We start from the raw sequence: 12,827 nt of genomic DNA on the forward strand, positions 1-12,827 counted from the left end.
ATGTCAAACATCCCATCCTACACTGCAGAAATATCTGTGAGAACTATATTTAATGCTACTTCTCATCTGTACAACAATGCACAAGGTACGTTTAAGGTTTATGTCTTGTCATTCATGGTATTTAGGGAAATGCCGACTAATGTGAAGGGGGTTGGTGGATTCTTTCCTGATTCTAGCGGACATGAGCCCACATTCACCATCAAAACACCTAACTGTAGCAACCTGAGGAGAGAGGATAGCAACGGAATGGACTCAGAGACTCTACTATACCCTGGATCTTGAGGTGGTACATTTCTGAGACCATTTGAAGAAGCTTGCACTGCCACTGCTCATGCAGCTTCCTTTGTGGATAATAATTTGCCTGTAAAAAACACTAGAAGTGGTAATTGTGGCAGATCTTAAATACTAGAAAAATTAAGTGAAGCATTTTGGTTGTCAAAATATTTATAGATTTTGGAATGAATTGGGTGCTGTGACAAAGTTCCTCTTCTACATTGGTGGATCCTGCACTTATTGGCAGATTTGCTTGCCTCACTGATTCACCCTGTGGGTCGGGAAACAGCCTTCCCCTCTGGTAGAAGTCACAGTCCAGGTCAATTTCTCCTGTGTCTGATCAGGAGTTGGGAGGTTTGGGGGGAACCCCAGCCCACCCTCTACTCCGGGTTCCAGCCCAGGGACCTGTGGACTGCAGCTGTGTAGAGTGCCTCCTGGTACAGTTGCGTGACAGCTACAACTCCCTGGGCTACTTCCCCATTGCCTCCTCCCAACACTTTTTTCCTCACCACGGGACCTTCCTCCTGATGTCTGATAACACTTGTACTTTTCAGTCCTCCAGCAGTATGCCTACTCACTCTCAGCTTCTTGCACACCTCTTGCTCCCAGTTCCTCACACGCACTTCCTCTCCTCTGGCTCCCTCTAGCCTGACTAGAGTGAGCCCTTTTATAGCATCAGAGGGGCCTTAATTAGAGTCAGGTGCTTAACAGCCTCACCTGACTCTTAGCACGTTAATTGGAGTCAGGTGTTCTCATTAGCCTGGAGCAGCCCCTGCTCTGGTCACTCAGGAAACAGAAGACTGCTTATCCAGTGGCCAGTATCTCTCTCTTCTACTACTCTGCTGTTACCAACTGGCCTGGGTCTATCACAGGGCCTATGCCAGTCTGGCCATTTTCAATGTACCATCCAGGAACTGCCCTTCATGAAAGGGTTTTTGTAAAGCTCAGTTCCTATTTTGATGCACTAGGAATGAAAATTGGTAGCTCTAACTATTGAGGCTGTCAGTGTTCAGTCATTTATCAAAGGCCACAGGGGAGCAACACAACCCTAGGGAGATTTTCCTGCCAATATGTTTGAAAGGACATGCCATTCGGTGCTTTTCAAAAGCATCTTTCTAATCCAATGATAGCAGTCATCCTGGTGACTGGTTCAGTCAGTAGTGTCTACAGGAAGGGGCGGGGAGGGCATGTGCTCCAGAGTCAAGAAAATCTCCGATTACACTCTTTCTACTGAACACTTGGCTATACATATTTTCAACTTGAGACCAAAGCGACTTTTAATATCAACTTACTGCATAATAAAATAAATTAATGCCTCACATCTATAGACTTTACATATTCAACTAATTATTTGATTCTTAACACCACTGTTGCCACCTGGCATCACCCCCATTTAAGGATGGGAAATCAAGATGAAGAAGTTAAGTAACTTGACCAAGACCACACAATGAATCAATGGCAGAATCAGGTAGCTGCCACTCAGAAATGGGGAAATTCACATTCCATTCTTCTGACTTTTTTTTTTTTTGGAAATCACATGGTTAAAAAAAGTCTTCTCAGTGTTGCTAACACTGGAACGTATTAAAACAAATGTGGGGTTTGTTTTTTTTAAGAAGTCAGAATATCTCATCTAATACAATAATAAATATTAATCATTTCATGTTCACAGAGCTGGTACAGATGTCATCTTCATTGGTCTACCAAGATACAAGCAGCTTGCCATTCCTCACATATGAATCACTGCAATCTACACATGTTTCATGGGTTTGTCCTCTGTTTTCTGTGTCACAGGTGCCTCAGGACATAACTCCAGGTAATATACACAATTATTTTGGAAAGCAAAAGCATAACAAAAACTTCAGTCTCTCCCATATGCACAGTGGCTCCTCCCTTCTAATGTCAGCCATAGTCAGAAGTTGGAACATATTTTTCTAGTCTTGAAGATCTCTCTGCCTCCCTGCACTTTCCAGAATTCAGATGTCTCCTTCCTACTTCTTCATGCTCCACCATGGAATTTAAAATCTCTTGCCCCTCTCATGTAATCTCTGATTCTCTCCACACAGGGTCTCCTCCATCTGTACAGCAGTCCTGCTGGAGGACAAGGCTGGAGGTGGGGTTGGGGCCATACAGCAGCCATGCTAGAGGAGCTGCCTGCATGGGACCACCTGGTGGCCCTGTAGTTCAGGGCTCTCCCGGGAACTGCAGCAGGGAAAGGAGTAGAATGCCAGTAGCTCCTCTGGTGGCTGTACCACCTCCAGCCCCGCCCCCATAGGGCTCTCCCAGGAAGCGCAGTAGGGAAAGGAGCAGAACATGGGGCCACTGGGCAGCCCCACTCCTGCAGCTCCTCCGGCGCAGCTGTACTACCCCCAGCCCTGTCCTCCAGTGCAGCTGCTGTACAGATGAAGGAGACCCTGTGAGGAAGGGCTGGGAGAGGTACAGCTGCACCGGAGGAGCTGCAGGCAGGTGTGGGGCCGCCCAGCAGCTCCATGTTCTGCTGCTCCTCTTTCCGGTACACCGTACCAGCTATAAATATCTTGCTGGTACTGCTTACCGAACCATAGTGCCCTACTTGCACTGCTGAAAAAAAGGGAATATTATCTCCCTTTCTTTCCCTGCCCTCTTGGAGTGTTACACTGTTTTCCACCTCCTCTTCCCTTCTCCCATTTGTACCCACCATTTGGAAGCACCTCATAGCCTTTGTGCTCATAATTCACTGATTTTTTTCATGCCTAACCCTGGCACTGATAAATGCACAAGAATCCCACCTAAAACATGCCCTAGGTACACCACTATAACTATAGCTTCTACTTGCATGCAATACTGAAGTCACACAATTGTATTTAAATGAATCTCATCTTAAGCAGCCACATGTGAGAACAGCCAAAATTGGTTGCTTAGTAGAGGCAATGTCTTAAAGGTCAAACAAAATTGCACTGGAAACCATGGGAGTAAAATGGTTGCAGAAATGGAACTTCATATTGGTGATGATCCCTTATGCAGGTTTCACTGCAAAGCATGCTGTGGCTATACTCTATGAAACCTTTCATACAAAAACACATTTTACTGTAGTAGCCAGGTAGTAATATTGACTAGAAAGTAACAGTAATTTATATACTACATAATTATTTTATATTATATATGATATATACAGAGAGGGAGGGAGAGAGAGATGTGGTTTTAAAATTACATGCAAATACATGGCAAAACACACATGCAAAATTCTTGCTGAAGTATACTACCGACAAAATTTCAGTGTCATTACAGACCAAAGTTATAGCATCAGTCAAATCAACCCAAAAATGAAGTGAGTCCTTTCCTCAGTTAAAGCCTCCAGTTGTTGGTGGCCCCTATGTTGATGACCAAAAGAGAACAACCAAGGACATATATCCCAGAAGGGAAGTTCAAAAGGCCCTGCAAGGTGGTTGTCAGCCAGTCATTTTAAAACCTGTATAGCCACCCAATGTAATGCAGATTAAAAAAGTGAAATAGCTCTTTTCCTGTTGAAATGGTCTGAGGAACTACTGTCATTAGCATAAAGGAAACAAAGAATGTAGACAAAAAAAAAGTCAAACCTGAAACCAATAAGAAGCAATTAGAGGAGACTCAAAGCAATGAAAAGTAATTCAAGTCTGGGATTTAGATTTTGGGTACATCTGTCCCAGAATATGAAACTTGAATGAAGGCTGTATGCGATGCCCAGATCTTTCAGAAATTGATATTGCTTTATGAACATGAGCCATTCTTCATCTAAGAAGATATTTGGAGGTTGAATCATACCTTGCCATGTAAGATTAAGTGACCCTCCTAGTTAAGGGGAAGGTAGTTATGGATATTATAGAAACCCAAGTGCAACACTATAGCTTCTTGATCAATTAGTAAGAGGGGAAGTAACTGAAAGGACTTCAAGCTATCTTCAGCATGGGTACAAGCATAATTCTGCATGTGGTAAAAGTTACCTATTTCATAGGAAAGAGTCATTAGGTGGTGCTCAAGAAAGGCTGGGTCAAGGGATGCACTGGAGAGGGGGCAGGGCATACTTACCCCCGATAAAAATCTATGAAACTAATTAGTTGCCATAAGTTTTACAAGGTTTCTTTATCATCATTCACTGTCAGCCAGGCTGTTTATTTCTTGTAACTTTCCCTCCCGCTTACTTCATCCTTTGTAGGTCAAACAAACACTTTCCCTGAAGTTGTTAACTCCATTAAATTCATAACAGCAACTATTGGATGCAAGTTCCATTTTTCAGTACCTGCTGACACATTTTATGATCAGGAAGATGGCAACTCAACTCAGTTGACCCTTGGAATAAACCCAGTTGACGGCTCACCATCAGGGCCAGAAAGCTGGCTTCAGTTTAATGTGTCTCTCCAAGCCATGTATGGCTATCCACTTAGTACTGATTTTCAATATTCACCTCAGGAGTTTGTGCTATCTGCCACAGATTCAGGAGGTCTGACTGTTTGGGAACCTCTCATCATTGAACTTTTGAGACCCACCAGCATTCCATGCCATATTTATACCATCAGAATGAAAAATAGTTACCACTCGTTCCTGAGAGAGAGAGAAAGGGTTGGTTTATTCCTTGACAAACTTTCTAAATTTTTAAACTCCAGCAGTCTTAAGAGCATCACACTGACTGCCCTCAGACCTGGGTCCACTGTAATCTCATGGTACAACAGGTCTCTGTGTACAAGCAGCAACAGATCACTGAGCTGGTGCTCAAGAGATGAAATCCAGGAAGTGCTGAATAAACTAAGACTACCTGAGGGGAATGTCAGCCCATACTTTGCTGAGGCAATGTTGCCAGAATACAAAATTGACATCGTTGAGAATGTTTCGTATGGAGGAATCTGTTTGCCCACTACAAAGCCATTTAATGGATCCTGGACTTTAAACAGTACCTTCCCTACATATAAAGAAGAGAGCAATTCCTGGATTAGAAATGTCTTGCTAATTAGCTTATGTGCAACCATCATGGTGGCTCTGATAATTGTTGCCCACCATTGTTGTAAATATCACAAGAAGATTCTTGAATCACAGTCTACGACTTTTCAGGGAAGACTCTTATTTGACTATGTTGACCTGGAAATGGACATGCTGAAACCCCGCAAAGCACCTGTACTTCAACAGGAGGTTCCACCCTCACCACATTTATGGATACCTGTGCCACCTTCTTCCCAACAGCAACCTTGCAGGCCCAATGTAACTTTTGTTGCCTCAAGACTGCCTCAGTCTCTACCACCTTTCCAGCCTCCAAAATATCAACTCCCACCTCATTACAAAGTAGATATTACTAGCCGCAGTGATCAAGGCAATAGTCACAGGAGAGATTACCCTAAATCTGCATTATACTAAGAATCTGTCTCCAAAGAGGCACATTTGTCTATTACTCAGGAAGAAAATGCACAAATGATAAACGTCTTAACTTTGTATTCGGTTTTAAATTTGAAAAAGATGTTAAACCCTAAAAGTTAAGGTGATATCACAATACAGAATTCTGGAACTAACAATTAATGCAAGACGCCAAAAGAAACAGGTTTAGTTACAAAACCAAAAGTTTAGTGGTTTGTTGTGTAGCAACAGATTAATATGGAAGGACTGCCAAGAGGCAAGTATTGACATAGCTCAGACTGTGCCTATATATAGGGCCCTACCAAATTCCTGGCCATGAAAAAGGTGTCATGGACCATGAAATCTAGTCTCCCCCTGTGAAATCTGGTCTTTTGTGTGCCTTTACCCTATAGTATACAGATTTCACAGGGGGAGACCAGTGTTTCTCAAATTGGGGGTCCTGACCCAAAAGGAAGTTGTGGCGGGGGGGGGGGGGTCACAAGGTTATTTTAGGGGGGGTGTCGTGACACTGCCACTCTCACTTCTGCGCTGCCTTCAGAGCTAGGCAGAAGGAGTGTGGTGGCCGTTGGCTGGGCATCCAGCTCTGAAGGGAGCATCCCACCAGCAGCAGTGCAGAAGCAAGGATGACAATACCACCCTTACTTCTGTGCTGCTGCCTTCAGAGCTAGGTGGCTGGAGAGTGGTGGAGGCTGATTGAGGGCCCAACTCTGCAGGCAGCAGCGCAGAAGTATGCTATCGCCACCCTTACTTCTGTGCTGCAGCTGGCGGCGGTGCTGCCTTCAGAGTTGGGCTCCCAGCCAGCAGCCACTGCTCTCTAGGTGCCCAAAGCTGAAGGCAGTGCTGCCGCCAGCAGTAACGCAGAAGGGTGGTAGTACTGCAGCGCCCCCTACTACAATAGCCTTGTGACCCCACCCTCAACCCCCTTTTTGGGTCAGGACCCCTACAATTACAACATTGAGAAATATGTATCTTGATTTAAATGACCTTCAGGTCAGAATAGCATTTCTACAACTCTATGAAAGATTTCTCCCTCTTGATTAACAACAAATACTTCACATTCACACCTTTTATCTGAGGATCGGAATATATTTTAGAAGTCAAGCCTCAGAACAATCTGAAAAACTGGAGTGGAAACATCAGCCTATTTTACAGAGTGCTTAAATAACTTCCCCAGAGTCACACAGCAAGTTGGTGATGGCAGTTACGAAAAGAACCCAAGTCTCTTTGTCTAACCATTAGCTCATAATCATACATTTTTATAGATACTGGGCAAGTTTTTCAAAAGCACATAAGTGACATTAGCCTACATCCTCAAATATACTTCGGCTCCTGGAGCCTAAATACCTTTGAGAATCCAGGCCCTAGAGCCTAAGTTTGACTTAAAATCAATAGAACAAAGGCTCCTCAATGCCTGTTATTTTTGAAAATGGGACTTAGGTGCTTTTGAAAATTTTACCTGTTACTTACTCATCTCAGACTTGGGTGAAGCAAGAGAATCTCTTGGAGACTCTGGATATTTAAGTGTTTGTATCCCAATCTTTTCAAACCTGTATTTAAAAAAGGTATTTAATAAAATACAAAAACTCACACACATTTCATTTCGTAAACTAGAGCAATGCAGACTGCTTAACTATAAAAGCAAAGCAGTGTTTTTAAAGGAAGATCACAGGGAATTATGCCAGTGAAAACTGCATAGGCTCACACTCTCCACTGTAGACCAGACCAGCTCAAGATCTTGGTTCTAGTGCCACAACATATTAAAAGAAGCCATAATTAAAAGAATTTATATGTAAGGTGTATATCCAACAAACTGAAAGTTCACCACACAGTGTTATAACCTAACACACAAGATATTTAAATTGTTCACTAATTCACATATACCTCTATAGACTTGTAGAAATTCTCCCTCAGATTAGCATCTCCTTCCATTTTATGCTTTTTGAAATGCCATAGGATCACATTATAGAGCACTCTGGGAAAGGACGCATTCATGAAATGCACTCTGCTGTGAGGTTGCACCATGGTAAAAGAGTAGTAAAGATTTTGATGGAAAAGGGCCATGAGACCCACTGGAATTGTAACTATGAAAAATATATATCTATCCTTTACATTTACCAACAGCTACAAAGTAAATCTTCTTAGGGTAGCTATTTGTTCTCTGCCAATGCTGTGCTCTTGTAAAAGTAATGATATTTTGCACTTACAACACAATGAAATAGCTAATAAAAAGAACAATCTCGACAGATCTATAAAACATGGATTAATATACAAGTAACAAAACTTGCTTTTATAGCTGAGGGTAAAACTGGCTTTTTTCAATTGGCACTACCTATAAATATCCCCCTTTCTTCATCAGCCTATACATTCCGACTGCACGTACCAGGTTCATTATGGAAAATGTACTTCCAGAGCTAACAATAATGTATCATTAATTTATATTGAAGACTATTAGAACTGCACCATGGTTGCTGGTGTGGACAAGCAGCACTGAAATTGTTGACAGTATCATCCTATACCTAACCAATGAGCTATGGGTTTTTTTTTGTAACAGCAGCTGAATCATTGTGAATGTGGCCGCAATAGTCTGGTTTAGAATCAAGGATGCTCTTCTGTATGAATTGATGGCACTGCTTCAGGATTATAGTGTTGCATTTATCCACAAGCTTCTTCCTTAGGACAACTGCTGAAATACCTACAAGAAACCAACCAATTGGTTACCAGGTCTCCAGTTGATGTAAATCAGAATAGTTCCATTGAAATTAATGGAGGTATGCCAGTTTGCACCAGCTGAGGACCTGGTCCTCTGATTGGTAGGCTGAACAACATTTGGGAACGTCAAATGATTTTGAACAGTCAACCTGTACCTGAACTCGTACCACTGGAGTGAATAGGAGTTTTGCCATTGATTTCTATGGAGCAGGATCAAGCCTGCACAGCCACAGGATCTTGTTATCATCCCTCTCCCTCTTTCCTCCTTTTGTTCAGTACACTCACATGGGAGTCTTGTTTCAAATTGGATTGTTAAGAGCTTCAGGGCAAGGACTAAGTGCCTACGCAATTGCACTGCATCTGACACAACAGGGCCACAATCCTGATGGGGGCCTGTGAGTGCTACTATAATAGATGTATCTATTTGTAAATTATAATCATGGGTGAGGGAACTGTCTTCATGTGTTTCTTATGCAGCATCAACCATGCTGTCGGCACTTAAATATAACATTGTACCTAAACCAACAATATTATTTTTTTATTGAACCGCCATTAAAAGGTTAAAACGGGTTAAAATGTGGTAAAAGTTTGAACAGAAAGTCACCCAAACCTTTAATTTCTGTTAAAAGCCCAGAATGCCATCTCTGCTGAGGGCTCAGCTCTAGGAAATCTAGCTATTTATTTTGGAGCCCACGTTTGAATATCTTGACCTAAAAGACTATCTCATACAAGTTTATTAAAACCTCTCCAGATAGGAGGTATGAGGCTTCAAAGGTGCTATTGCAGGGGAAGGGTGGGGTTGGGTAAGCATCAAAAGGGCAGAACAAAGATAATTAATATAGAATATAATACACGTAACAAGCTCACTTACCTCACAGGATTGTTGTGAAGCTTGAAATGAAAGTATGGCCCCAATTCAGCAGGAAATGTAAGCATGTCTTACTTGGAAGTATATCAATACCTTAATTAATTCAATAGGATTGCTCATGTCCTTAACATTAGGCACATGCTAAAGTATCTTGGAGAACTGGGGCCCATTTGTTTGTAAAGTGCTTTGAGATCTTGTATGGCAGGTACTTCAGAAGAGCAAAATATTTGTATTGAATCATGTGTAGCTATTTATTTGGGTTGTTTATGAAGTATGTTTGCTTTTAATAGAACATGCAGGATTTCTCTTCCTGTGATTAAATAGTCATATATTTTAAGTGTGCAGCCTAATATTAATGGAACATTAGGATGGGACAGGTAGAGAATGCCCAGATACAAAGGATAAGCACTTCTGCTTGACGTTTCTTTACAAATAACAGCAACTAATGCTGAATATTGACATTTAAATGCTCAGCTTCCAGACTTAAAATCTTCTTCAGTATAGACAGGAGGAAGTTCACATCAGATAGTGGTTTCAGGCCAAGTAAATTTTAAGTTGACAAACTGCCATAAAATCTTAGGTACTGCAAGAAATGAGGCTGGCCTAATTTTAAAGCCCATCTTGAACCCAACTAACCCACAGCTGACCCAAACTCATGTCAAGCTGCTTTCAGACATGACTAATACTTCCCCCAAGCTTGTGTTAACGTTGTGGCTTCATCCTTTAGATTTGGCCTGGTGGAAGCTTCCCGCTCCCCACATCTTGTGGCTGCAATCTGTCTCCAATTGTCTCCTGCCTATGGGGTTGGCAACGTGGTGGCCCATGTGCCCTGCTCCTGCCTTACTTTTGTGTGTGCACTGTGGAGTGAGAGGTGCTGTGACTTGTTGGGACACTCACTCTGCACAGCACTGAGAGCAGCAAGGTGGCACCCGTCAGTGCGAGCAGGGCATGCAGCTGCCACTGAGCTGCCAACCCTAGGGGCAGCAGGAGATGATCAGAGAACCCAACCCAAGTCAGAGAGTCAGGTTGTCTTCACATCTGAACCTGATACTTGTAATCAGGTCTTGTCAGATTGCAAGGCTCTAGGTGGCACTTTTCTTTCTGCATCAGCACTGAATCAATGCCTCAATATGGTGGTAGGTGTCCCTGTGCTGCAGGACATGCTGGCTTTCAGATAAGAGGTGGAAGCAAAGGACTTGAGTATTTGTGGCCATTAAAGATTCTATAACACTCAAGAGTAGGGAGTCTTTGCAGAGATCTTTCGGATGAGTCCTTATTAAAAAAAAAAAAGAAAAAAAAAATATCAGTCCTGTCTGCTCTGAGAGGACTTTCAATATCTGTAAGCCCTTTTATAAATGCAGAGATTTGCTCTAGCATCTTTGGTCAAAGTTTTCCCTCCCCCAGCTGTTATGAAGTGCTGTGAAATGGTTGCCTTCCCATCCCAGAGGTCACTGGATTTCAGCAGTGTGACACCAAGCTTTGAGAACCTCAGCAATCGCCATATAAATGTAAAATATGACAGACAAAATATCATGCAAGTACTCTTTATTAACTGATACTATGGATTACTTAAATAATTACACCAGGTGACTCTAAAAGTAATCATCATATATCAAGAAAGAAATAAACCATGTATTTACTTTGTAATTACGTTACATTATACTTGCTATGTAATCACCTTGAAGCTCTGTATTTTATTTCTATCCCGGTAAATGGTCAGCAGTTATGAATGTAAGTAAGGAGTACTCACATGATATTTGTGTTCTGATCCAGCCATCATCATCTGTGGCTTTCATACTTTTCTCAGTTGTGAAACTTGGCTATGTGACATACTAACTTATTTAGAAGAAAAGCCTATGTGCCAGCTACCTTTCTTCCTAAAGTAAGAGCATGGTACCACATCTTGCACTGTAGTATACCCAAGTCAGTTGTTTCTACTGGCTGCCATCAAGCAAAAGGAAGTTAATTCAGCAAAGGTTGGAGTAACTCTGCTGCATGACCGCAGAAAGAATAATTGATTGGGCCCTGCTCTCTGAACTGGGTTTTATTTTATATCCAGTAGCCTCTTTCTGTACATTCCTGTGGATGGCAAGTTGAAGGTAGCAGACAGTTACCAGTTAAAGGCAAGGATTTTTGTTTTATTAATTCTGGCATAAATAGCTACTAGAAAAGCCTTGCTTTCAAACTGAATAATTCTCTTGACGAAATTAATAATTCATCTTGTTTAAAAAGTTCAAACCCTTACCCCAATCATTTATACTCTAGTGAAGGTTTTAAACCATTTCTCACCCTACTGCCCAACTGTTGATCTGGAACTGCACACTCTCAACGAGGAACTCCAGATTAAGAGTCTGTACTTAGTAGGTATTATTATATTTCTCTTCTCCTAGAGCATGGCCTCTTGAGGAGTTTCACACAGATCTAAAAATGTTATCAATACAACAGAAAAAAGCTCAAATACATTTTTTTAAAATGCTTGAATATTGTGCTTTCCAATATTAAACAACAGACCTAAAAATCAGATTGTATCATTTCACCGGTTTGCTTGTGTGTGTAGGAGAAACATCCTTTCATCCTAAAATATGATTATAAGATACTTCAAGACAAATCCAATTTGCACACAATTCACTGAATGTAATGCAAATTTTACATTTAATAGAAAAAGGATAAAATCAGAAAAATGTAAAACCAATCAAAGCAACAGATCTATACAATCTGACTGAAATGGTACCAATATCAAATCCAGCATAAAATATTCATGAAATATGGCCAAGCACAGTTCTTAAAAACCAACATTCATTGCCGGCTGGCTTTTCCATTTTCTGTTGTTTCCATTCTGAAATACAAAAATAGGTCCAGACAATTGGTCAGTTAGAGCATATCGTTTACTTGTCATGCACTCAAATGATTAAAAATAAAAGGCAAATCTGTGGTTTTATATAAACATTTCTTTATACTTTTCTGGTACCCTAACCCTATTTTTTAAGAGACCTCATTATGCTGTAATCATTAAACCAGAGGAAAGTTTGCTTTCAAGGAACTTTCCATTTACAACTAGGGTAAATGAGCAATAAGTTCCATATATAAAATCACAGATAAGACTGACATTATATTATTGACTCCAGCAGTGGTTAACAAAGGCAAGACAAAACACAGCCTTGTGTCTGACTGTGGAGGGTCTGCTCCTCTGAATCTCTAGAGCTGAAACAGTTTCTATCAAATCCTTAATAGTATTTAACATTTTTCCCTGTTTTTACCCTTTTGCTTAATTTGTTGGCCACTCCCATTCTAACAATTACTTGATGGCTGCTGGATTTATGGGGATGCAAGATATGTTATTATTCCTTTAATGCGTTGTACAAGATGCAATGGTTTTATCTTTGCCATGTTTGATTTAGCTACTTTTATGGAAATGCTGTTTTGGGGAGTTTGCGTCTTAATCTCGTTTCCTATTTGGCCCCCTACAAGCATAAGAAGGATTGTGTAAGAAACAATCCAAGAGAACAGGGTGGCATTCAGCCCTGCTCAGTTAGGGGGAGGGGTGCAATGAAGTAGGGGCAAATGGATGAAAACTGAGATCACTGAATTTCTTTCCCGTAAAAAATGTTTTTTTTAATTTTAA

The 12,827-nt window shown here is 41.3% G+C and overlaps 1 protein-coding gene across 12 annotated transcripts in view; it reads right to left on the reverse strand.

The window, feature by feature from the left end:
- Positions 1 to 10,733: 10,733 nt before the first annotated feature.
- Positions 10,734 to 12,827, reverse strand: part of INTS13 (integrator complex subunit 13) — a 38,481-nt gene continuing 36,387 nt past the window's right edge. For all 12 annotated transcript variants that reach the window (XM_032767287.2, XM_032767288.2, XM_075070108.1 and 9 more), the window contains one exon: positions 10,734 to 12,041. In XM_032767287.2, the coding sequence (XP_032623178.1) occupies positions 12,002 to 12,041 (40 nt within the window). In that variant the 3' untranslated portion in view covers positions 10,734 to 12,001. The remainder of the gene's footprint in view (positions 12,042 to 12,827) is intronic.

Source organism: Chelonoidis abingdonii, chromosome 1 (assembly GCF_003597395.2).
Source record: "Chelonoidis abingdonii isolate Lonesome George chromosome 1, CheloAbing_2.0, whole genome shotgun sequence".
In the NCBI taxonomy this organism is placed as follows: Eukaryota; Metazoa; Chordata; order Testudines; family Testudinidae; genus Chelonoidis; species Chelonoidis abingdonii.